This window comes from Carcharodon carcharias, chromosome 5 (assembly GCF_017639515.1).
Source record: "Carcharodon carcharias isolate sCarCar2 chromosome 5, sCarCar2.pri, whole genome shotgun sequence".
Lineage (NCBI taxonomy): Eukaryota > Metazoa > Chordata > Chondrichthyes > Lamniformes > Lamnidae > Carcharodon > Carcharodon carcharias.
Genome location: NC_054471.1, coordinates 73,866,032 through 73,893,593, shown reverse-complemented (window position 1 = coordinate 73,893,593; position 27,562 = coordinate 73,866,032). Strand labels below are relative to the sequence as shown.

At 41.9% G+C, this 27,562-nt stretch overlaps 1 protein-coding gene across 5 annotated transcripts in view; it reads right to left on the bottom strand.

Annotated features, from left to right (window-relative positions):
* The window catches only part of shprh (SNF2 histone linker PHD RING helicase), a 102,448-nt gene that overhangs the window by 61,664 nt on the left and 13,222 nt on the right, over nt 1-27,562 (bottom strand). For 3 of the 5 annotated variants that reach the window (XM_041187661.1, XM_041187660.1, XM_041187662.1), the window contains exons 5-9: nt 20,820-21,035; nt 17,825-17,903; nt 17,173-17,241; nt 11,726-11,876; nt 8,106-8,211 (exon numbers count right to left, since the gene is read on the bottom strand). In XM_041187661.1, coding sequence (XP_041043595.1) covers nt 8,106-8,211; nt 11,726-11,876; nt 17,173-17,241; nt 17,825-17,903; nt 20,820-21,035 — 621 coding nt within the window. The remainder of the gene's footprint in view (nt 1-8,105; nt 8,212-11,725; nt 11,877-17,172; nt 17,242-17,824; nt 17,904-20,819; nt 21,036-27,562) is intronic. The other 2 variants (XM_041187663.1, XM_041187664.1) reach the window with 1 other exon arrangement.

Sequence of the window (27,562 nt, the reverse complement as noted above, 5' to 3'; positions counted from 1 at the left end):
AGTTTGATCATTTCAGAAAAGCTGAGTGATCAGCAAAGATCTGCATTACGGGATCCACCAGGGTAGAAAAGTTAGGAGCAAAAAACAATGGAAATCAAGAAACAGTGATGCCAAACATTGGTTTAATATGCATGTAAAGTGAAGAATAAAGGAAACAAGCCATTCCACTGTCTTATGTCCTGCAAAAGAATGAGACAGAGTAGGACACTGTGATGAGTTCTACTTTCAACATACTAATGATGTAGTGCAGTGTTTTACGTCAGCAGCATTAACCCATGTGTTATATAAAGGTGATCTCCCCGAATCTATGGTTAAGTCACACTTCAATTGGTGTGGTATCATTCTCCCCAACTGTTTCACATTCTTTCTCTCACTTTTTCTGAATCTCTCCTCCCTTCTCCCTCCCTTTCTCCTCTGCATTTGTGAGTCTCTCTTACTTCTTAACTTTTTAAAGGCCATTATTTATGCAGGAAGATGGAATTCACCAGAAATTGGAGGGTTAATGAGAAAGAATCTGTCAGAGAGATGTTGCAATGTGAGCAATTAAGAAAGACAGACTGAAGAACGACTGGTGGAGTATGTGGGAAGAAGCAAAGAGTTGAGATCAGAGTATTTGAGAGAGCCCGAGAAGGAGTGAGGGAGAGCTGGATCTAACAATAATCATTGAGATTGAGGGAGGCGAATGCTAAGATCTGAAATTGCTATCTGGGATGGCTTTCAGGTAGCTCGCCTTGGAAATAGTCATGAGAGAATTGTCAGATGGGCACAACCGTATGGAAGTTCTAGTAGCTTGACATATGTTGAAAGGATAGGCATACTTAAAGTGAAGCTGAAAGACTCAGAAGGTTGTAGGTCTGAGAGAACTAGGGTGTGCCTGGATTGGTGGGGAATAATGGAAGAGGATCAGAAGCATTGGAGGGGGCTGGGATTGGGGCAGTGGGAGAAAGGGGATCACAAAAAGAATGGCAGTTATAAAAGAGGGGAGTAAATGGCAGCTGAGGCTATTAAGGTGCAAATTTTGAGTTTTCACCTCCTCCTCCCCTGCTTCTGACTGATGTTTTCTCTCTCTCATACATTCCTCTTCTTCCTATTTCACTTTTTCTCTCACCCTTCCATTTCACTTCTTGCTTTCATTCTTCTCCCTCACTTCTCATGCTCACTTTCACACTCTTGCTTCAATATTCACTACTTCTCACTCTTTCATCTTGCTTCTTCGCATTTTGGTCCCTCTGTTCACTTCTCAAGGTTCTTCACAAAATATAGAAAATTATAGAAATTCACTGCACAGAAGGAGGTCATTCAGCCTGCACATGCCTGCACTGGCTCTTTGAAACAGCAGCCATGCTTAGTCCCACATCCCTACCTTTCGGATGTAACCCTGTGAAAGTCCCTTATGCTAAAGTACCTGTCCAACTCACTGTTAAAATCATTCCAAGTCAAAATCCCTTCATAACAGCACTATGGGTGTACCTACACCACATGGAGTGCAGCGGTTCAAGAAGGCAGCTCACCATCACCTTCTCAAGGGCAACTGGGGATGGGCAATAAATGCTGGCCCAGCCAGCAAAACCCGCATCCTGTGAATGAATAAAACAGAAATTACTGAATCAACTTCCACCACCTTTTCAGGCAGAGCATTCCAGATCCCAACAACTCTAAATGAAAAAAAATTCTCATTTCCCCTCTAGGCCTTTTTCCAATGATTCCGAATCTGTGCCTCCAGTTATTGACCCACTCACCAAAGGGAATAAAGTGTGTACCATGCATTAAGCTGCCAAGACAGTGTCATGCGATCCCCACACAAGAAAATCATTAAAAGTGTGAACATTTTGACTGTATGGTTTATTAAACTTTGAACAAATCAAAAGTGTTGTACACCCTTTGTACAACATTGTACAATGTTTTTAGACAGCTTACAGAAGTGCAAACAGATAGGGAATGGGTGAACATCAGTCAGAAGAAAAGTGTCAGGCAGGTAGTCAGGAAATCGCCAGGGTGCATCTCGTTCAAGAACCGTTTTTCTGTGTTGGAAAATGGTGAGAGTGATGGCTCATCTGGGGAGTGCAGCCACGCTCATGGCACTGAATGGCTCAGCTGCACAGGGTGGGAGGAAAAAGAGGTGAAGAGTAATAGTGGTAGGAGGCTCGATAGTAAGGGGGACAGACAGGTGTTTCTGCGGCCGTAGATGTGACTCCAGGATGGTATGTTGCCTTCCTGATGCCAAGGACGTCACTGAATGGCTGCAGGGAATTCTAAAGGGGGAGGACAAACAGAGATCATGGTACATATTGGTACCAGCGACATAGGTAGAAAGAGGGATGAGGTCCTCCAAGCAGAATTTAGGGAGCTAGGAAGCAGATTAAAAAACAGGACCTCAAGGATCTCGATTACTTCCAGAGCCACGCACTAGGGAGTATAGAAATAGGAGGTCAGTCCAGATGAATGTATGGCTGGAGAGATGGTGCATGAAGGAGGGCTTTAGATTTCTGGGACATTGGGGCCGTTTCTGGGGGCAGTGGGACCTGTACAAGGCGGACAGGTTGTACCTGAACCAGAATGGGACGAATATCCTTGCGGGGAGGGTTTAAACTAACTTGGCAGGGGGATGGGATCCTGAGAGGAGGTTCAGTAGGGGGAGATGCACAGCCAAAATTAGAAGACAGAACAATTAAGTCTGGAAGGCATAGAAATTATAGACCAATTAAGGCACAAGGGAGTTTGGCAAGGTTGGATGGTATTTATTTTAATGCAAAGAGTCTAATGAATAAGGCACAAATTAACACATGGGAGTATGATGTCATTGCTTTCACAGAGATATGGTTGAGAGAGGGGCAGGATTGGCAGCTCAATATTCCAGGATATAGGGTCTTCAGGCAAGACAGGGAAGGGGGTAAAAGAGGAGGGAGTTTCGCAATATTGATCAAGGAATCAATTACAGCAGTAAGGAGGGATGACATCTTAGAAGGCTCCTCAAATGAAGCTATATGGGTAGAACTTAAAAACAAAAAAGGAGCAATCACATTGCTGGGAGTGTACTATAGGCCCCCAAACAGTCAGTGAGAAATAGAAGAGCAGATATGTAGGCAAATTTCAGAGAAGTGTAAAAATAATAAGGTAGTAATAGTGAGGGATGTCAACTTTCCTAACACTAACTGGGTTAGTCATAGTGTGATAGGTTTAGAGGGAGCGGAATTCTTAAAATGCATCCAGGAGAGCTTTTTAAGCCAGTACGTAGAAGGTCCTACAAGAGAGGGCGCAGTCCTGGACTTAATTTTAGGGAATGAAGCTGGGCAAGTGGTAGAGGTATCAGTGGGGGAGCATTTTGCAGATAGTGATCATAACTCCATTAGATTCAAGGTTGTTATGGAAAAGGACAAGGATGGGCCAAAAATCAGAGTTCCAGATTGGGGGAAGGCAGATTTTAATAAGATCAGATATGATTTGGCCAGAGTGGACTGGGAGCAGCTACCTATAGGTAAATCTGCGTCAGAGCAATGGAACTCATTCGAGAAGGAATAGGGAGAGTACAGGGCCAACGTATTCCAGTAAAGACAAAGGGTAGGACCAATAAATCCAGGGAACCCTGGATGTTGAGGGATATACAGGATTGGATAAAGAGTAAAAGAGAGGCTTATGGCAGAGGACTCAAAACAGCGGAAGCCCTGGAGGAGTATAGAATGTGTAGGGGGTATCTTAAAAAGGAAATTAGGAGAGCAAAAAGGGGGCATGAAAAAACATTGACAGGTAAAATAAAGGAAAATCCAAAGTTATTTTACAAGTGTATTAAGAGTGAGAGGATAACTAGGGAAAGAGTAGGGCCCATTAAGGACCATAGTAATTTGTGTGTGGGGCCAGAAGACATAGGTAGGGTTCTAAATGAATACTTTCTGTTGGCGCTCACAAGTGAGAGGGACGGTGGGGTATGGAAATCAGGTAGAAGGACTGTGATATAATTAAAGAAATTAGCATAGAAAGGGAGGAGGTTCCAAGTGGTCTGGCAGGCTTAAAAGTAAATAAATCTCCAGGCCTGGATGAAATGTATCCCAAGCTGTTGAGTGAGGCAAGAGAGGAGATAGCAGGGGCGCTGGCAATAATTTTCAATACCTCTCTGGCCACAGGAGAGGTGCCAGAGGACTGGAGGACAGCCAATGTGGTACCATTATTCAAGAAGGGAGGGAGGGATAAACCAGGGAAATCTCAGTGGTGGGGAAACTATTGGAAGCAATTCTGAGTGACAGAATTAACCTACACTTTGAGAGCAGGGATTAATCAATGACAGTCAGCATGGTTTTGTTATGGGGAGGTCATGTCTGACCAATTTGATTTAATTTTTCGAAGAGGTGACCAGGTGTGTAGATGAGGGCAATGCACTTGATGTGGTCTACTTGGACTTCAGCAAGGCTTTTGATAAGGTCCAGCATGGGAGATTGATAACGAAGGTAAGAACCCATGGGATCCAAGGCAAAGTGGGATTGGCTGAGTGGGAGGAAGCAGAGGGTGATGGTCAAAGGGAGATGCACTTGGGCAGGACAAACAAGGCATGGGAATACATGATGAATGGTAGGAGGCTGGGAAGTACCGAGGATCAGAGAGACTTTGGAATATAAGACAAGGAAGGTTATGCTAGAACTGTATAAAAGGCTGGTTAGGCCACAGCTAGAGTATTGACCACAATTCTGGAATACACATTATAGGAAGGATGTGATTGCACTAGAGAGGGTGCGGAGGAGATTTACCAGGATGTTGGCTGGGCTGGAGAGTTTTAGTTATGAGGTGAGATTGGATAGACTGGAGTTATTTTCCCTGGAGCAGAGGAAGTTGAGGGGGGACATGATTGAGGTGTATAAAATTATGAGGTGCATAGATAGGGTTGAGAGGAAGGAACATTTCCCCTTGGTGGAGGGATCAGTAACCAGGGGGCATAGATTTAAGGTAAGAGGCAGGAGGTTTAGAGGGGATGTGAGGAAGAATTTTTTCACCCAGAGGGTGGTGGGAATCTGGAACTCACTGCCTGAAAGGGTGGTAGAGGTAGATACCCTCACAGCATTTAAGAAGTATTTGGATACACACTTGTGATGCCATGGCATACAAGGTTACGGATCCAGTGCTGGAAAATGGGAGTAGAATAATTAGGTACTTGTTTGGCCGGCACAGACTCGATGGGCCGAAGGGCCTTTTTCTGTGCTGTAGACCTCTATGACTCTATGACCCTCTCCTTCCCCTTATGCCTTCTCCGCATTCAGGTCTCAGTGCTGCAGAAAATATCAAGGCAAATAGACATACTGGAAATACTCTAGCTGGGCGAACTCACAGACACATCAGGAAACACTTTTGGCTACTGTTTTTTCTTATAAACAGATTATTTCTTGCAGGAATGGTCTTCAATTCCCACCAAGATACATGATGCCAGTGTGGTTAATGCTCAACTACAAAACTCCAAGTTCCTCTCGAGTGCCCAGAGGAGTATACTATATCTATCTCTTCAACACAGAACAACAACATATTTTTTTTTTCACAACATATAACTGAATCTTCTAAAGCATAACACACAAACTTTGAAAAGGGAAAAGTCCTATGACCTTATGAGTTGGTGATCCTTGATTCTGAACATCGATGGATCAGAACTGCTAAAATCAAATAGTCTCCATGATACACTAAGCAATGCTATTACTTCAATGAAAAGGATTCATTTCTGCTCATTTGATGGGAAACTCAGAGGACCTACTGCGCAATGAAGTCTATGTGGGTGATTTTAACCAAACCCACCCTGCGGGAAGCTGTTGACATTGCTTTGACCACCCATTTTACACTCCATCCTATTTCACTTTTCATTGAAACAGACAGAATGGTTAAAATTCCCACCTGTAAATCATAATGAAGGTGAGTGACCTGTATGGGGTGATTAGCTTTTTCGGCTCACGACTTTTCACTGAGATATGATCATTAATTCTGATTTCACTGGATTGGGTGTGGCATTTTTGTTCCGCACACTCCTTCAGTGACAGCTGAGGCACTCTGACCCTCCAGTAGGAAAGTACAGGCTGGAAGGGCATTGCAGCCTACCTGGCCAGTCCTGAAAACTAAAACCCCTTAACTACCTAATCCCTCAAATCCAATTCTCCTTTATATTTTTACTGCACCCATGGTCTCCACTGGGACCACTGCATGGTCCATTCCAAACATTCAGCACCCTCTGTGTAAAGTAGTTAAATATAAATCACTTGTGCACCTTACCGCACATCGCCTGGTTCTAGAATTTGCGGCAATCTCATTCATATTACCGGGATTCAACTTTTATATTCCCTTCAGGATTTGGGCACTTGAATATCATACCCTCAGGCCCTTCTATTCTCAAGGGTAAATAATCCTAGACTTCATTTGTTGTATAGCGGGGCATAGCAAGGTAGTTACATAAAAGTTTCTCACGTTCTTGCTGACAAGATAAGCCATTCAACTGAGCAGTCTGATAGTGCATCATTTTATTGATGGCTTACAGTGTTATCTGTGGCTCAGTGGGTATTACCTACATGGACTGTAGCAGTTCAAGAAGGCAGCTCACCACCACCTTCTCAAGGGCAATTAGGGCTGGGCAATAAATGCCCTCCTAGCCAGTGACGTCCACATCCTATAAGCGAATTTTTAAAAAATGACACTTCAGACATAGCAATGTAAAGAACCAGACGATTCTCTAAGGTTGTGAAAGGTGCCACTGAATTGCAATACTTTCTTTTTGTCTCATTAATCTTTCTTGCTGTTGTAGTGCGATGTGAAGTGGATGAATCTAAGCTGTCCAGCAAATTACTAGAATTCTGAACACTGGAATAATGGTCCATTGGCCGTATTTACCACCACTGGCATTCATATAAAACAAAGCTCACAGAATAGAGTCCCCAGCACTGTTATTTCAGATGCTGGAAATTGAGATAGTCCTCTGATGGAAAAGGTCCCACACTGTTATCTGTCTATCAGATAATCAGATAGATCTGACTTGACAAGTAATGGGGGCACCTAATAGCTGAGCTGTTATGTAACAGTTCTGCTAATTATCTATTCCTGGGAATCGCACTTTAGGTTCAGAGAAATATTTGGCTTTGAGTAGTTCTGCACTTTTTCCACTACAAATAAAGATAACTATTGTACATAGGTTACATAGAATCATAGAATGGTTAGAGCACAGGAAGCCTTTCAGCTTGTCATGTCTGTGCTGGCCCTTTGAAGGAGTAATTCACATAGTGAATTGTAAAACCCCATCTTTTCCCCGAAGCACTGTTAATTTTCCTTTTCAGGTAATGATCCAATTATCGTTTGAAAGCCACAATTGGTCTTGCCTCCACCACACTCTCAGGCAGTGCAGTCTAGATCCTAATCACTCGCTGCGTGAAAAAGTTTTTCCTTATGTCACCATTGCTTCTTTTGCCAATTACCTTAAATCTGTGCCCTCTGGTTCTTACCCTTTCACCAATGGGAGCAGTTTCTCCCTTTCTACTCTGTCCAGACATCTCATGATTTTGAATACCTCTATCAATTCTCCTCTCAAACTTCTCTTCATACATTGTCCATCCTCAACAACCAATAATGGCCAGCCTCTTCTCCACAAACCTCTTTAATTTCTTTACCCATAGTGCCAAGCATCCACTTAAGTATCGTTCTATCATTTGATTCACCCAATGTAATGTACTGTAATGTAGTTATGATCATATAGCTGTTTGTGGTGTCTTGCTATGCTCATAGCTGTTTGTGGTGTCTTGCTATGCTCATCGCTGTTTGTGGTGTCTTGCTATGCTCAAATTGGCTGCCACACTTCCTACATTACAACAGTGACTGCAATTCAAAAGTACTACATTAGCTGTAAAGCATTTTGGGACATCCAAAGAATAGGTAAAGGGTTATATAAAAGCATGTCTTTTTTTCGTAAGGTAAATTCTACCAGTACTGCTTCCAATGTTCTGTCCATTAAAACGAATGGGCAGCAGATAGTGGAAAGTGAGCCTGCTATTTCTGATTTATACTTCCAGCAGATAAAGTTCATCCCAGAGCTCGTATTTATAAAGTTTCTTTTAGATGCCAATTCAGTCTTGCATCATAATAATAAAGGGAGCACTTACTAGGATAGTTCACCTTTTCCTTGGGTTTGACTTCAGTTTTCTTCTTTTTTGCTTTACAAGAGGCTGCAGGTGGTGAAGGTGGTATGTAATAATTTACAAATTTCCCCTAGTAAGAGAAGCACAATATCAGTGAAGGTTTGACAGTAATAACTTCTTTCTCATTTTAACCATCTGAATGATGTTTCCTTCCAATCTTTTTTAAACAAGAATAACCTTTACTCACAAAACCTCTCTTTGTAACCAAGGTGGGCAGATAAAACACTGTAAAGATCATACTAAAGGCTATTCGAAATTTTGCAATACTAATGCCAGCATCCAGGAAACATAGTCAGCTACATACCACAATAGCAACCTGACTGTTGCATCAGTTTGAATGAACTTGAGAGTGCCAAGCACCTAGCACTCAAGGGAAGTCACCTACTTGCTTTATCTGGCTTTCAATGCAATAGGTACAGCTGTACAAGTGCATCAGGGATCAAGATCTTCACCCATCAGTGCATCCATAACAACTAAAGAGTCTTCTGCTGACTCGATCAGCGACCCCATCTTATATATGATGTGGATTCACGCATGGGCAGACAAAAGTAGGAGGCAGCAAACAGTGTGGAGAATTGCTAAAGACCTCAGGAGAATGTAAGTTAGCAGATGATGGCTGGAAGATACAATTTAATATTGATAAATGTGAGGTGATGCACTTTGAGAGGAGTGGGGTCCTCCAGTTAATGGAACGGGTGTGGAAGCACAGAATGAAATAGGCTTCAAACAACATAATCCTTTGAAAGTTTGAGTGCAGATCCTATAAAAAATGCCCAATATAAATATAAAAATTCCTTTCGTAAACCCCTCCACCTCGATCTCTGTTAGGACACTCCATAAAACCCGTACCTTTGACCACACACTTGGTCAGCCCTCCTAATATTCTTTGGCTTGGCAATTTTTTCTTTAATTACAAATCTGCGAAGGGCAATGGGGCATTTTTCTACCTTAAAGTCTCTATCTAGAAATGCAAGTTGTTGTTTAACACTATCACACAATCTTTCTTCAACATTTTATTTCCTTGTTTGTTTTATGTGCTGCCAACCCAAGTAAGCCACATTTCTGCATCCAACCAGAGTGTGGTTGTCAACTGCCACAAAAACATCTAATTAAAGGAAAGAGAAAGCTTGCATTTTTATAGTGCCTTTCATGACTTTGGCACATTTCAAAGCGCTTTATAGCCAATGAAGTACTTTTTTTAAATAATGTAATGTAGAAAACATGGCAGCCAATTTATACACAGCAAGCTCCCACAAAACAGAAATATGGTATGGGCCAGAAATCTGTTTTAAAGATACTGGTTGAGGGGTAAATGTTGGTCAGGACACTGAGGAAAACTTCCTTCTCTTTCTTGAGACAGTGCTTTGGGATTGTTTATGTCCACCTGAGAGGTTTAACATCCCATTTGAAAGACAGAACCTCAGACAGTGAAGCACTCCCTCAGTACTGTACTAGGTGTGTCAGCCTGTATTATGTGCTCAAGTCTTTGGAGTGGGACTTGAAGCCACAACTTTCTGACTCAGAGGCGCGAGTACCACCCACTAAGTCACAGATGAAAACCAGCAAAGGTCACTAGGCAGGCTCACAATAAGCAGGTACTATAGGACCATCCACTTCATTTTACTTTCCATGACAATCCTGACCACATGACATCATCCGCCATCCAAAGCACAAAAAGAGAGAGAACATAACAAGAGAGGGAAAGAAAGAAACAAACAGAGACACAGACAACAGCAGAGAGACAACCAGTAAAAGACAGAGACACCATCAGCAACATGAAGCCAACAAAAACAAAGAACATACTTTCCATTTATCATGAGCAAAACACTAGTATCCTTAATGTTTTTCACCAGAGGAGACCAGAACTTAAGTATCTGCAGGAGCATTCATATCTACTAATGAATATACATATGAATCAGCAGCAGGAGTAGGCCACTCAGCCCTTCAAGCCTGCTCCACCATTCAATGAAATCATGGCTGATTTAACTGTAACCTCAACTCCACATTCCTGCCTACCCCCAATAACCTTTCACCCCCCTGTTCATCAAGAATCTATCTACCTCTGCCTTAAAAATATTTAAAGGCCCTGCTTTCACCACCTTTTGAGGAAGAGGGTTCCCAAGACTCATAACCTTCTGAGAGAAAAAAATTCTCCTTTTTCTCTGTCCTAAATTGGTGACCCCTTATTTTTAAACAGTGGCCTCCAGATCTAGATTCTCCCACAAGAGGAAACATCCTCTCCAAATCCACCCTGTCAAGACCCCTCAGGATCTTATATGTTTCAATCAAGTCGCCTTTTACTCTTCTGAACTCCAGCGGATACAAGCCTAGTCTATCCAACCTTTCCTCATAAGACAACCCACACAACACAAGTATTAGTTTAGTAACCATCTCTGAACTGCTTCTAATGCATTTACATCCTTTCTTAAATAAGGAGACCAATATTACCACAGTACTCCAGATGTGGTCTCACCAATGCCCTGTTTAACTGAAGCAGAACCTCTCTACTTTTGAATTTAATTCCACTCGCAATAAATGATAACATTCTATTAGCTTTCCTAATTACTTGCTGTGCCTGCATACTGTTGTGATGCATGTACTAGGACCCCCTAGATCCCTCTGCAACTCTGAGCTCTGCAATCTCTCGCCATTAGATAATATACTTCCTTTTTTTATTTTTCCTGCCAAAATGGACAATTTCACAGTTTCCCAATCATACTCCATTTGCCAGGTCTTTGCCCACTCACTTAACCTATCTACATCCCTGTGTGGCCTTCTGGTGTCCTCTTCACATCTTACTATCCTACCTATCTCTGTGTCATCTCTACAGTATTTGACAAAGCAGGTCTCAGCCATCACAGTTTGAAACAAGGGATAGGCAAGAGAAGACATTATACAGTTTGAATCATAAGCTTGTGACCTGATATCACTCTAGTGGATCTGCTATCCTCTTTCTAATATCCTTCCTATAATGGGATGCCAGAAGTGCATACAGCACAGCAACTGTGACCTAATCAACAAATTCAGCATCACTCCCTTGTTTTATATTAATTACCTCTAGGTATAAAATCCAGAATCTCATTTGCCTTGGTCTGGTTTATCCACAATCTCAGCATTTAGGATCTCTATATCTGTTCCATCACCCTGTTACGAGTTTTACTGTCCACAATGAAGTTCCTTTGAGGCTCTTTCCTAGTGTGCTATTTTCTCTGATAGCACAGTTTCCATGGAATTTGCCTTTTAAGCGTTACTGCAACGGATAAATTAGTGTCCAGTAGGGTTGCCAACTCTGATTGGATGTATACCTGGAGGTTTCATTGGCTAATATCCCAACTCCAAATATTCCATTCAGTCTAAAGCCTCCCCCCAACCCTAATCCAAATACTTTTATAACTAATTATCAAAAAGCATGCAAAAAATGTAAAAACCTATTGTTCTTAATGTCCTCTATGATTTTTCTCCTGGGTTTGCTCACAGCAGTGTCCAGAAGATTAATCTTTAATTCCTGAAGACTCCAGGGCAATCCTATATGGTTGGCAACCCTAGCATCCAGATAACCAGTACACTCAAATGATGGGCCATACCTCTGGGAGCGACAGCGTGTCTTGTTTAATTTCTTGACGTGTGTGGGTCAGAATGAGTGCCAACATCTCCACAGTTTTCCCCAGTCCCATCTCATCTGCAAGGATTCCCCCGGGCCAATCTGCACTTTGTAGAGGGAGCTCACGAATAATGCTAAAAACAGTTCGAGAGCAGAGAGCTAACACGTTGAGCAATACAGAACTTCTACATTCATACAGAAATCAAAGGATCTGTCTGAGACAACATTGATCATGTGCGATAAATCAGATAAAAAGCTGTTGATGCAATAGACCATGTCATGCACAACATATTATTTTATTACTAAGGTGGAGCTCAATTTAACTAAAGCTTGATCCTATAAAGCACAGCTAGAAGTCACTCAGAATGTACTGTCGTTTCGTCTGGAAACTCCCTGCAGATTGGATTATATTCATCAGTTTCAGGCTGCACTTCAGGAGTATTGAGGCTTATTTTGATGGCTGCTGTAGATGCAACAAGAGGCTCACACTATTTAGTGTGAGATGAGGTTCCTATCATATATGCCTCCTTGCAATCAATTCTTAAATTTCTGACCCAATTATTCCCAAGAAATAAAGACTTAAAATAAAGAGAAGAGGTGCAGTAGCTATTGTTTCATGTTGTATGTGCCTGCATATCATTATGCTGCTATGGTGCTCGGCAGAGCAAGGATTAACGTGTGACTGGAGAATAGCACCGCCCACTGTATGATGTATAGAGTCACATGGTATTAGACTCAGAGAGGATATTCTAGAAGCAGCTGGTGACAGTTGGTAGCAGTACCATGCATGACAGTAACTTGGGGTCTGTAAATAGTTAAAGACAATCAATAAATGGTTCATGTTTAAACATACAAGTCTCACGATCTCATCATTGAGACATCAAACAAACCCATAACACAACATGGTGGTCAGCAGTGGTACATAGCATGGTGATCAGCAGTGATATGAAAGGTGGCATTTTAAAAGATGAACCCAGAACAGGATCCCAAGATATGGAAAACTGAAAGCAGCTGAAGCCTAACTAGAGAGATGCGCATCTAGGAGTGAAATTTGAAGAAACAGTTGAAGAAGCTTTGATACAGAATTAGAAGTTGAGGAATCCACCAGAGTGAGTGGAAGTCCATTGCAAGACCCCCAAGTGGCACAGAGCAAAAAACCTGCTCTGATCACAAGGCGGGTGAGCAACACTACAAAAAACCTGCAAAACTCCAAGTGATGCCAAGTTAAGACACTTGGCTAGATCACAAGACAGTGCATAAAACTACAAAAATTGCAAAATCTTGAGTAACACACTATGAAAAATACTGGACACTTCATGAGACGGTGAGCAAAAACAGTTGTTAAAAAAGCTGTACTCACATTATAAAATAGATGGAGGCCCCATGGCTCAACACGTCCATAGAGAAGCTAAAACATCTTCAAGTTAAAAAAAAAGACTGTTAAAAAAACCCTGCACAGTAAAAAATAAAGAGACCTGCAGAGTTTAAGAAAGAAGAATTGCCTGAGGAGCAAGTTGCTGCAATTTTGAAGTTTCTTAAGAAAAGGAAAAACCCAAGATAGTGAGGGAACGGAACCTTCTCAGTTGAGTAAAGTAAATTTTCCAATTAAAAAAAAAGATTTTCTGCTGTTCTGAAGATTAAAAAAACCCTAGGGGAAGGGGTTGGGGGGTGGGGGGTGTGAAAGGAGAGCGGGAAGTGCAGGAGCGGGTGTGGGCGGGCACACCTCCGATGGGGGACATATTATGTGGGCGGGCCAATTAAGACCCGCCCAGCGTGAGATCCGCCAGCAAACTCTATGCATGTGCATGTGCGCGAAAGAGCACAATCATCTCCCTGAGGCTAAGTGCTGCCTCAAGGAGATCAGCGCCAAATTTAAAAATGGTGAAGGTGCAAAAATTAAATTTCCCTGACATGTCCCCTCATGAGTTGGGACATGTCCATCACTTTAAAGCATACATTTATTTAAATTTTAAAAACCCACATGAAACCTCATCCCGCCCGTGGATGAGGTTTCATGCTTTTTCTGAAGCCCGCCGGGCTCCTGGCCTGCCCACCAGCCTTAAGGTTGGGTGGGCAGGTCTATTAATTATCTCAATTACTTTTTAAATGGCCTCAATCAGCCGTTGATAGGTCAGCGGGCACACAGCTGATTTGGCTGCGCCCCTGCCGGCCTGAAAATTGAAATGCCTTGGGATGACATCGGGAGTTCCACCCGTCGTCATCCCACATCATTTTACGCGTTGACGAGTGGGCCCCGCCCCCTGGTCACCAACCTAAAGATCCTGCCCTAGGAGTAAAAAAAAACAAACCTACAGAGTTTGGAAAAGGAACATTTTCAATTGGATTCCCCGGCTTCTTATTAAAGAAAAAGCTTTTTCAGAGTCAACAGTCTTGAAAGTTAAACTTTTTTTTTAAACGGCCAAAAAAAGCACAGGAAAATCACACAGGAAAAAAAAAACTGGCAGCTGCAGTGACAGCTTGAAGTTTAAGAAAAAGGTTACTGCCTCAAAGAAGCAATGACATTTAAAACAGTAACTACAAAAAAGCGGCCATGGACATCAAAGTAGAAGAGCCAGATGCATTTTGGCTAAGGAATGAGTTAAACCAGACCAAAGAGTGGGAGCCTTGGAGATGACAATTTTTAGTTTACAGGAGTCTTACAGCATTAAATAAGGAATCAGAATAAGTGCAAGTTGACAACTTTTTATTCGTCTTTGGTTCATTTGCTAATGAAGTACTCCACAGCCAACGTATGGGTCAATACGCAACAACATTTGGTGAGATATTAAAAGGCTTTGACAGACATTTTAAATTCCAAGCTGTAGAGAGTGCAGACCCTAAAAGAAAGTCTAGCACACACCTAACAAAGTGTCAAGGGCAACAAGAGACCTGAGAAAGAGGGCAACTCCCAATAAAGCACCAAGGGTAACAAGTGACTCCAGAAAGAGGGAAACTCCCAATAAAGCGCAACAAAAGGCCCCAGTGAGAGGGAGACAGGAGACCCCAGAGCTTTGAAGATAATATTCAAGGTGGTTGCCGACCTTATCAGTGCAACAGAATGCACAAGCCAGAGAATTTAACACAGAAGAAAGAAATGGCCGAAAAGCTTAAAAATAGAGTTTTTTGAAAATGCTGACACAGTATCCAACCTGAAACATTTCAGAGACAACCCTAAGGTCTCAGGAGGAAATAGTGGCCCTCAATTCCACAGTTGGCAAAACAAAGCGGGAGATGGGAAAGCTCAACCAGATGTGCAGCCAGGTAAAACAGCAGGCAGAAAAGGCACACAAAGAAGTTTCGACCCTGAAAGATTCTATGCAGAATCAATATGTAGCCATGGGAGAACATGAGAAGCTAAAAAGTGCATTGAATATTACTTCAGAAAAAGCTGCATTGGAACTATCAGTTGCAACAAAACGATGCATTGAAGCCCAGAGTATGGTGGCATGAGGTCAACAAGAAAATAATCCATTGAAAAAACAGTTGATTGTCCTTCAAGATCAAATGCAAAAGAAATGCATAATCATTCAGCAACATGAAGAAATGAAGGCTATCTTAAACAGCAGAATGGAAGCACAGCAGAAGAAATTTGAAGACTCTTTTGAATTACAGGAAAGGTCAAGATCAAGCAAGCAAGCTTCGCAAAGAAAAGGAAAACCTATTGCAGAACCTTCACATGCTCAAGAATCCATCAGGACAAAGTTTATTCCTCCGGAAAATTTTGAAGAGAAGCAAAATGAATTTAACATCACTCTGAACAAACTGAAGAAGCAGTTGGAAGAGAAGACTGAGCAATATTCCATATTCCAGGAGAAAGCCGAAAGCTACATGAAACAGATTGAAGAGCTGAAGAAACAGCTGAATGAAAATAAGGAGACATTGAAAGGAAAAGCCACATAACTTTCCAAGCTGTGAGTGGATATTGAAGCCCTGAGTAGCACAATTACAGAACTGAAACAAGTTAGACTTCACCAGAGACAGACCTGACCAACAGTGAAACCAAAATAAAAGACAAGGACAAAGTTAATTTGCAGACAGAGGAAAAAGAAGACAGAAATAAGATCAAAAAATGTAAATCTGACACTGAAGTACAAGGAGCTAGGAGAAGAAAAATCACGGTACGTCTCAGGCATACTGAGAACCATTGAGCTGAATGAAAAGATTCATAGGCTGCAAACAATCTGAAAATAAAACAGTAAACAGATTTTTGGCTGAAATTGTAAAACAAGTGGAAATTAAAGTTCATTTTGCGAAATGTATACATCCAGCATGAACATGGCGAACACCATGGAAAAAGAAAATTCGAGTCCATTCTAGGAATGAACGGAGCGCACATTCCCTTTGGAAGGAGTGGGACAAACCCACAGTGTCCGAAGAAAGTAGATGAGTTGTTAATAAAGAGAAACACAACTCAAAGGAGCTCCAAAAGAGAATCAAATGGAGATAACAAAGTACCAGAAAGAGAGAGTAATACTACCATTCCTCCAAACGGGGCAAACCAAGATGTGGAAGAACTATCAAGCCCCAAGACCATCTGAATTTATAAAATCAGAGACTTGAGGCAGAGGAGATGGGATAACAAAGAAAGACTGCATTGTAATTAGTTATACTCCATTGGAAGGTAGGAGAGTTTTCTTTTGAGAAAAAAGGGGATGTATGATGTTGTATGTGCCTGCATGTCATTGTGATGTAAAGTTGTTCAGCAGAGCAAGGATTAACGTGTGACTGGAGAATAGCATCACCCACTGTATGATGTATACAGTAACATGGTACTAAGCTCAGACAGAACATTCTAGAAGCAGCTGGTGACATTTGGTAGCAGCACCATGCACGATAGTAACCTGGATCTGTAAATATTTAAAAATTAACAATAAATGATTCATGTTTAAACATAAAAGTCTCAAGGTCTCATCATTGCGAAATCAAACAAACCCATAACTCAACAGTAGCAACAGTTAAAAGAGGTCACCAAAGATACAAAGGGGAGGGAACACTAGAAGCAGTTCATAAGTGTAAGAGAGGGATAAACAGAAAGATTAATGATAGTGACACAGCAATTGAGAGAAAGGAAAGGACAAAAAGAAAAAGGAGAATGAAAAAGAAAGAGAGAGTAAAAGGAGGAAAGAGAAAGAATGAATTATTCGCATTTACATCTCTGCTGGATCCATCTTTTATTTCTCTACTTGTCCCGTTACTACCCCATTTGCCTTGCACCACATCCCTTTGTCATTTAATTTCTCCTGCCTTCCACCCTATCACAGACCTTCACTTTTGTTCTTTCCTCCCCTCCCCCTCTCCCTACCTCTGTGTCTGGTTAAGAGCTGTCAGAGCTCTATTTTTTCCGAGTTCTGATGAGAGATCATTGACCTGAAACATTAACTGCATCACTCCCTACATAGATGCTGTCTGACAGTAATTTGTTTTTATTACCTCTCTATAGCTCTTTTCATGCCCTCCGGACATCCCAAAGTGAAGCACTCTTTTGAAGTGTAGTCACTGCTGCAAGATAGGAAATGCAATAGCCAATTTGTACACAGCAAGGTCCCACAAACAGCAGTGAGACAATAAGTAGATAGTCTGTTCTGACGATGTTGGTTGAGGGATAAATATTGGCCAGGACACTGGAGAGAACACCCTGCTCATTTTCAAATTAGCGTTATGGGATCCTTTATATGCACGCAAAAGGGCAACTGAGGCCTTGGATTAGTATCTCATCCAAAATACAGCATCTCTGACAGCGCAACATCCCCTCAGAACTGCATTGGGACTGTCAGTTGAGATTATGTGCTCAAGTCTCTGGGTAGGGAGAGTAAATGAGACACAGGCAGGGGGCAAGAAACAGCAGAGCTGGTAGCAGAAAAAAAAACCCAAGGCACGATGCAGTCCCCTCTAAACTCTAAACTCGGTAAACAATGTAATTGGGCCTTAGATGAGAATGAATTGTTACCTCTGCTTTATTTTTTACAGAACAAAACCCGCCATAAAAGAACTCTAAATACTAGACCCCAACTGCCAGCACTCCTAGGCCAACAAATTTGATCTCAGTACCAAAAGGTGGTTCTAAGGAGTAAAATATACCCACCAGCCAGTGTAGGGGTTGTAATATAAGTTTTTCTCATCCTTTGTGATGACTTCTTTCCATAACAAGTGGAGGGCACTTTCTGCAAGGAAACAGTTGTATTTTTTTAAACTGCATTGTTACATCGAACATTATGATGGAGTTGAATGGCAAAGAATGAGGGTGAAGAATTACAAAGAATGGATTAGAGGCCCTCCACCTGCATTTTACACAGTCAGTAAATGTGATGATATTTTCACATCTATTCTTGCAACTAAAATCCACTCTTTCAACCTTCCCATTATAGTGCCTGGATCGATGCATAAATACCTCGATACTCCCCAGGCCTTGCAGGATGTGCATCGCTTGTTTGCACACGTGCTGGTGTCAGTCGCACTTTGAATGCAGTGCAGACGATGGTAATAGCTGTTGATTAACAGAAGGTGACCAAGTTTTCAACAGCTTAGTTCCTAATAGAGTGAGGGACATCGAAGGTTTAATACTGGGGCTAGATTGGATTCCCAAGCACATCGAAGCAGACCACCAAGGGTGTCAATGGCTGCTTGGGTCAGATAATGGTGCTGACACAGATTGGCTCCAAGGTACTGTTCACTGGTGGTGACACACAATGGTACTATGACACCGTTCAGTATTACCGATATTTAATTACTATCTTAAACCTAAAACTTAAGTGAAAATCATGTCATGGAATGAACAGGATGCATTTAGCAACTGTCCCCAACTCTTTTGTAGACACTTATCTAGTAAATAGTGATGTGATTGGGTCAAATAAAAAAAACTGAAAATGGATGAGCCTGTGAGGGGGCAAGACTACCAAGGAGTTGTGAGGGAGGTGGATGTGCACATCACTCCCTCCCGCAGTGGGAGACCTTTTAAATATTTGCTTTGAAATGGGACTTTCTGGTGCATTATTTCAGCAGCATTTGAAGAAATAACTCAAACCCCTTCCCCCTCACTCACTCATGCCCTCCATCCCCACCTACAACAACTCAGCCAGCTCTCCCTCCCTACCCACCCCTCATTCACTCAATCCTTCCCTACCTCCCCACCCAGGTCCATGCACAGATCCCCAATCCCCACCTGGATTTCTTCATTGCCCAGACTCGGCTCCTTATCGCTGCCACTGCCCCTGCTGTCAGTGGGCGGGTGCAGCTCCTCCTTGGCCTGCATCACTTGGGCCGTGGGGGGTCAGATCCTGGTGAGCAGGGGAGTGTGGCCCTTTCTATTACCGGGCCCATGGGTAGCGCCCAGGTCCTGAATAGGCCGAGCCAGTGCCATGCCCAATCCGACATGGGAGCACAGCCAGGTTTGGGATTTTGGGAGTACATATGGAGCAGAGTTGGGAATAAACACCCACTGCTCCAGCCTTGTTTCTGACAGAGACTCCTCCTTTCTTTTCTAGGTTCTTTTCCTTGGTTCCCAGAAAATGTTGAATAATTAGTGACAGTGCAGCTGAAAGTCTACTGCATGGTGGCCATGGGAGCAGCCAGAACAACTATTTCAGCTCCTTAAATCACAGGTTCCCTCCCTCCTTTGTTGTTCTGCCAATCACAGGTTTTGTCTCTGGAGGAGCTGCAGGAATAGGAGGGCAGGAACCTATGATTGGAGGGGCTGGAGCAGCCAGAGTGGGAGGCACAGAATCTCTGACTGCAGCTCCATCCCTCCTATGCTGGCTGCTCCTCCAATCACAGCTCTGCAGTCAGTTCCTGCTCTCATTGACTGACAGTGGATTTGCAATTGTTTTAAGCCCGTACCAGTCCCAAAGTTGGAACATATATTTAAAATGGCGGATTTCCAAAACGTCAATGTCAGAAATCCGCCAAATGGTAGAAATTCCTCATCCCTGGTTTTATTAATCAAAACTGGGGGTACGGGCTGGAAAGCCATTGAAAGAACTGAGTGGTAAAAGCAAAAAAAGGGAAATCTGGTAAAAAGCTGAAAAATCACATCCCTCATTAAGAGTTCCCAATCACCCTCATTTCATGCAAAGGGACTAAGATATTTTCTCCACTGTGGCAACTGTTAACGGAGTCCACATGGCCTGTTCTGACAAAAGATCATCGATCTGAAATATTAATTCTGTTTTCCTCTCCACAAATCTTGCCTGCTGAATGCTTCAAGCATTTTCTATTTTTATTCCAAAAATGATCATGGTTTTGCTGCAACTGTGTTAATTAGAAACAGCAAATAACTGGGCATTACATGGATTCAGTCTTTGAGGATGGTGCAGACAAAGATTTACAAGGATGACAGTTATAACTTCTCAGTCCTGCTATCAGGAAAGACGGAACAGGCTGGGCTCCTTTCTCTACAAAAGGGAAGGTTGAGAGATGACATGATAGAGGTCTTTAAAATTTTGATGGGGTTTGATATGGTAGACGTAGATGCTGTTTCCACTTGGGGAACAAGTCCAGAATTATGGCCTATAAATGTAAGATAGTCACTAATAAATCCAATAGCGAATACAGGAGAAACTTCTTTATTCAGAGAGCGGAATTTGCTACTTCATGGAGTAGTTGAGGTGAATAGTACAAATACATTTAAGGGGAGCCCAGGTAAGCACACGAGACAGAAAATAATAGATTATTCTAATAGGATCAGGTGATGGAAAATGTGACCAATTGGGCCAAATGAGCTCAAATTGCGCTGAGCGAGACTGCTGGAGTTTGACCAGGTAAAAATCATACCACTTAGCAGCACAAAGCACTGATTCCAGCCTGCTGCTTGACTAGTCAGTAGAGCTTAATCTGTTAAGGCATTAGGTTGCAAAGTTATCTATAACCAAGTTGGAAGCACCTCAGCCCAGTGACAAGATGGTAGGACCACCTCAACACTTTTAATTTTAAGATAAATTTCAAATCATCAAGTTTGAAAAATAATGAATATTATCATTGGAAAGCTAATAATAATTTTCACCCTCAAAAAGAGATCTGTCTTCAGTCCGAAAATGGTGTTTGTGTGACAAGCTGATGTTCACCAATTTCTAGTTCAAACTTACTGCTTGATGAAGGGCCAGCACTATACTGCTCTTTCTGAAGCATCCAACTGACAGCCTGGCACTGATACGGTCTGAGTGTTGGGACAAGCAGAGGGTGCTGAACCTTCTCAATGCACAGACTTTCCTGCTGATGTGCATGCCGTACAAAATCATAAAGTTCTTCAACATTCTCCCTTTCCCGCTCTTTATCGGCTTCTTCTGTGACATTTGTGACCTCTTAAAAAAAAAAAGTACAGAAAATATTCGCATTATTTGAGAGAATTACCAGCTAAGAATGCAAGAAAAATAGCAGCACACAAACGTACCAACAGCTCTGGAGTTGTAAAAATCTTTAGTGAACTCCAGATAGTACTCAATATTTCATAGAGTAACAGTTCATATTGTTTCCTAAATTTTGATTATTTGTGGTTTTGCAGATTCATTCATGTTTGAAGTGCCACATAACAGGTGTGCCAGCAAAGTTGAAGCCCATGGAATAAAAGGCACAAAGGCAGCTTGGATATAAAGTTGGCTGAGTGACAGGAAATAAAGAGAAGTGGTAAATAGTTGTTTTTCAGACTGGAGAATGCAATATGGTGGGGTTCCATAGGGTTCGGTACTAAGAACACAGCTTTACTTGATCTATATTAACGACCTCGACTTTGTGTACAGGGCACAGTTTAAACTTTTGAAGATGATGCAAAACTTTAAGGAGGAGAGTGATAAATTTCAAGAGGACATAGACAAGCTGGGCATGTGGCAGATGAAATTTAATACAGATAAGTGTAAAGTGATACATTTTGGCAGGAAGAGCAAGAAGGAGAGGCAATATAATCTAAAGAGGACAATTCTATAGGGGGTGCAGGAACAGAGAGACCCTGGGTGTATGTGCACAAATTGTTGAAGGTGGCAGGGCAGGTTGAAAAAGTGTTTAAAAAAGAATATAGAATCCTGGGATTTATAAATAGAGGTATGGAATACAAAGCAAGGAAGTTATGTTGAACCTTTTATAAAACACTAGTTCAGCCTCAAGTGGAGTAGTGTTTAATTCTGGTCACTACGCTTTTTGAAGGATGTCAAGGTTTTAGAGAGCGTGCAGAAAAAGATTAAGAGATTGGTTCCAGGGATGAGACATTTCAGTTAAGAAGATAGGTTGAACAAGCTGAGGTTGTTCTCCTGAAAGAAGGTTGAAAAGGGTGTTCAAAATCAGGAGGGATCTAAACAGAGTAGAAAGGGAGAAACTGTTTCCGTTGGTAGAAGGGTCAAGAAGCAGAGAAGACTGATTTAAGATGATTGCAAAAATAGCAACAGTGACATGAGGCAAAGCTTTCTTTACGCAGCACATGATTAGGACATGCAATGCACTGCTTGAAAGTGTGGCAGAGGCAGAATCAACTGTGATTTTCAAAAGGGAATTGGACAAGAAGAGAACAAATGGGCTATGGGGAAAGGGCAGTCGAGCAGGACTAGCTGAGTTGTTCTTGCAGAGAGACAGCATGGACACATGGAGCTGAATGGCCTCTGTGCTTACCAATTCCATGATTCTATTTGTCCTTTCACATGCTTACACTGTTATGTAAAGGTATCCAAGAAAACTGGGCACTAATTCAAGTTAAATCTTGGCAGTATAAGAGGACATTGATACAAATTGAAAAACAAGTTCAGGATTTCTCAAGATCTGGCTGAATGTCAGGACAGTCTTGAAGGTTAAATGGCCTACTCCTATTCCTATGTTCCTCTCAGGGAGCAATTCTTCAGATAAGGAGCAATGATAATCTGAAATTGTTTCTGGGTATGCAGCGATGGCAAAAATTTCAGTGTTATTCAAGAGATAGTTAAACTTTTTGATCAGGTGTTTGTAGGTTTGTACAGACAGCTGCTTAAACTATCCTAATCAGCTGTGGCTCAGCGGGTAGTATGCTTGCCTCCAAATCAGGAGGTTATGTGTTCAAATCCCACTCCAGGGACTTACCGAAATCTCAGAATGTGCTCTCAGTTGCGTACTGAGGAAGTACTGGATGCAAGGTCAGTGTGTTACTTAAAATCCAGACCATTATCACAAAGTCCATCGGATTTGAGTTCCAGGATTGCCTCACTACAGAAAAGCCAAACTCTTTGCATTTGATAGGTTTAGGAATTAAGATCAGAATAGAAAGTGTAACAAACACAAACTTCTGAGACATTAAGGTATTACTTGTGGGAGTAGTTTATAGGCCCCCTAACAATAGTCACACTGTAGGACAGAGTATATAGGAAGAAATAAATGGGGCGTGTAAGCTACTGCAATTATCATGGGTTACTTTAATCTTCATGTAGATTGGGTGAATCAGATTGGCAAAGGTAGCCTGAAAAATTAGTTCATAAGAGTGTATTTGGGGCTGTACTTTCGAGAGTCAGCATCATGCCGTAAGTGCAGGTCCGACCATTGTAAGTAATAACATGGGTAGCAATTGTGACCTGCCCAAGTGAGGATTGACATAAGTCGAGGACCATCTGTACTAGCACAACTCTGCTAGCTAGCGCGTGGCAGGAAAAATAATCCACCCTTGTTGACATCATGGATGCAGAGGCAGGTCCATCCCAAAAAAGGCAAAAGACACACTATTTCAATCAAGAGTGGGAAAATGATTTTTTGTTTTCAAGCATTAAAAAAAAGTGTGTCTGTTTAATCTGCGGTGTGAGAGTTGCAGTGGGGTTAAAGAGTAACGTTGAGAGGCATTTTGCAACTGTGCACAGCATTTTAAGAGGCACTTTCCAACATGAAGTATCTGCAGTCACAAAAGGTAAGTGAGCTAAAAGCTGCAGTGTAGAGACAGCAATCTTTTTTTATGAAACCAACCAAGAAAGCTATTGTACTATTGTCGTTGACATCTTTTGATGATCTGCTTCTATCACTGCTTGTTTGTCCCTACAACCACACCCCCCCCCTCCACCTCTCTGTCTCTCTATCTCTCCGCCCCCCCACACACACACCTTAAACCAGCTTATATTTCAGCTCTTTCCTGGACTCGAACTCAAGTTCTGTCGAAGGGTCATGAGGACTCGAAACGTCAACTCTTTTCTTCTCCGCCGATGCTGCCAGACCTGCTGAGTTTTTCCAGGTAATTCTGTTTTTGTTCAAGAAAGCTAATGCTACTATAAAGGCATCTTTCAAAGTTGCTCATTATTTGACCAAGAACAAGGCAACATTTATAGGTTGTGAAGGGCGAGATGACTCTGATGTCTGTGTCCTTTTTCAAAGAATTTCAAAAACAGCCCTGAAATTATCTCTACCATTTCAAACATGCAGTTAGGAGCAAACACAATGGCAAGAAGGGAATCTGCATTATCGGCCAACATGATGGAGCAGCTAGAGCGGGATTTAAGAACATGCTAGTGGTTTTCTATTCAATGTGATGTATTGGTTGACACAAGCAATACTGCCCAGTTGGTAGTGTTCATTCGAATGGTGTTTGAAGACTTCACCGATAAAAAGGAATTCTTGACATTGTTACTCTGAAATCCACAACCAGGGTAGTTGATGTCTACAACAAGGTCATAAATTATTTTGCAAAAAACAATGTGCCATTGGAGAAGCTAGTGGCAATAACAACCAATGACGCACCAGCAATGAGGGCGTCATGCCAGTTTCATTGCAAGTTGTAAAGCAGACCCCAATTTCCTTCGTTTCTTGAACTACCACTGCATCATCCATCAATAGCCAATTTGTGCCAGAATAATGGGGTTTGATGACATTATCTCTCCTGTTGTTAGAATTATTAATTCAATTTGTGCAAAGGCCAAACAGCACCAAAGTTTCAAGTCATTTCTCAACGAACTGTCAGCATAGTGTGGTGATCTTTTGCTACACACTGAAATCTGGTGGCTTAGCAAGGGAAAAATACTGCATTGATTTCTTTCACTCTTGCCAGAAATCAAAGTATTCATGGAGTCAAGAAACCACCCATTTATCAAACATAGAAACAGAAAGAAGGAGCAGGAGTAGGCCATTTGGCCCTTCGAGTCTGCTCCACCATTCATTATGATCACAGCTGATCATCCAACTCAATAGCCTGCTCCCACTTTCTCCCCATATCCTTTGATCCCTTTCGCCCCAAGAGCTATATCTAACTCCTTCTTGAAAACATACAATGTTTTGATCTCAACTACTTTCTGTGGTAACGAATTCCACAGGCTCATCACTCTCTGGGTGAAGAAATTTCCCCTCATCTCAGTCTTAAATGGTCTACCCCATATCCTCAGACTGTGACCCCTGGTTCTGAACTCCCCCACCATCAGGAACGTCCTTCCTGCATCTACCCTATCTAGTCCTGTCAGAATTTTATAGGTTTCTATGAGATCCCCCTCATTCTTCTGAACCCCAGTGAATATAATCCTAATCAACTCAATCTCTCCTCATATGTCAGTCCCACCACTCCAGGAATCAGTCGGGTAAACCTTCGCCGCACTCCCTCTATAGCAAGTACATCCTTCCTCAGATAAGGAGACCAAAACTGCACACAATATTCCAGGTGAAGTCTCACCAACGCCCTGTACAATTGCAGCAAGACATCCCTGTTCCTGTACTCAAATCGTCTGGCTATGAAGGCCAACATACCACTTACCTTCTTTACCGCCTGCTGCACCTGCAGGCTTACCTTCGGCGACTGGTGTACAAGGACAGGTCTCGTTGCACATTCCCCTCTCTCAATTTATAGCCATTCAGATAATAATCTGCTTTCCTGTTTTTGCTACCAAAATGGATAACCTCAAATTTATCCACATTATACCGCATCTGCCATGCATTTGCCCACTCACTCAGCTTGTCCAAATCACACTGAAGCATCTCTGCATCCTCCTCACCCTCCCACCCAGTTTTGTGTCACCTGCAAATTTGGAGAGATTACATTTAATTCCCTCATCTAAATCATTAATGTACATTGTGAATAATGGGTCCCAGCACCAATCTCTGCGGTACCCCACTAGTCACTGTGTGCCATTCAGAAAAATACCTGTTTATTCCTACTCTTTGTTTCCTGTCTGCCAACCAGTTTTCTATCCATCTCAGTACACTACCCCCAATCCCATGCGCTTTAATTTTACACGCCAATCTCTTATGTGGGACTTTGTTGAAAGCCTGCTGAAAGTCCAAATAAACCACATCCACTGGCTCCCCCTCATCAACTCCACTAGTTACATCCCCGAAAAATTCCAGTAGATTTGTCAAGCATGATTTCCCTTTCATAAATCCATGCTGACTATCTGATTCTGCCACTGTTTTCCACATGCTCAACTATTAGATATTTTATAATGGGCTCTAGAATTTTCCCCATGACCGACGTCAGGCCGGCTAGTCAATAAATCCCTGTTTTCTCTCTGCCTCCCTTTTTAAATAGTGGGGTTACATTTGCTACCCTCCAATCTGTAGGAACTGTTCCATAGTCTACAGAATCTCAGAAGATGACCTGCAATGCACCCACTATTTCTAGGGCCACTTCCTTAAGTACTCTGGGATGTAGATTATCAGACGCCAGGGATTTATCGGCCTTCAATCCCATCAATTTCCCAACACCACTCCCTACTAATACTGATTTCTTTCAGTTCCTCCCTCTCACTACTCGCTGAAGGTAAGCATTACAAGACTGTTTGATTTGGCATTTCTAACAGGTGTGACAGAGAAACTGAACACCCTGAACTGTGAATTGCAAGGGAATGAGAAGACAATTGCCAACATGATTTGTGCAGTGAAAGCTTTCAAGTCAAAACTTAACTTCTCAAGTGCAGAAGAGGAAAATGTAACATTTTCCTTCTGTGCGCCAAATACTGGCAGAAAATAAAGCTGCTGCTGGGCTCCTGGACATTGCTGAGTATAGTCATCTCCTGACCAGGCTTGGCCAAGAGTTCAATGACAAATTTAATGATTTTGAGCAGCTGGAGCCCTGTACGATGTTTACTTTAAACTCCTTTATGGAAATAGATGCTAATGACATTTCTGAACAAATTAGTGTGCTGTTTAACCTTGATTGTGTCACTATGGAAATGGAGATTCTCAGCCTTCAAAATGACATTCAGTTGAAATCAAGGCAACCTGCCACTAATTTCTAGAGTCTCGTGGAAACCGAAAAGTACCGTAACATCCACACAGCAGCAATGAAAGTGCTTCCCTGTTTGGTTCCACCTATCTTTGCGAATCCGCCTTTTCAGACATGAACTTAATCAAATGCAAATTTCGCACGCGCCTGACCGACGAGCATCTGAATGACTCTATCGGATGTTTCCCTCTCAGGATACACACCAGATTACACAGCACTGGTGGACACCATGCAGTGTCAAGTTTCATACTGAAATAAAGGTTAATAATCAATTTTCTTTATTTTAAATATATATTTTTGTAATTCAACTGTAATAACTTAATATGTACCCTTATCAATCCATATATTCTCAAAATACGTTATAGTAGCTTGGGATCTTTTTCATTAATCAGAAGTAGGTCTCATTAAAGAACAGGTTGACAACCCCTGCTGCACAATTTTGTGAAGGCTAATGGTAGGTCAGAAGATTGGACAGATTTAAAGAACCAGCAAAGAATGACTTAAAGAAAAGGAGAAAGAAGAGTATGAGAGAAAGCTAGCTAGTAATATAAAAACAGATAGTAAGAGTGTCTATAAGCACTTGAAAAGGAAAACAGTAAATAAAGTAAGTGTTGGTCCTCTGGAGAGTGAGTCTGGGGAATTAATAATGGAAAACAGGAAATTGCGAAAGCATTGAATAGGTATTTTGCGCCT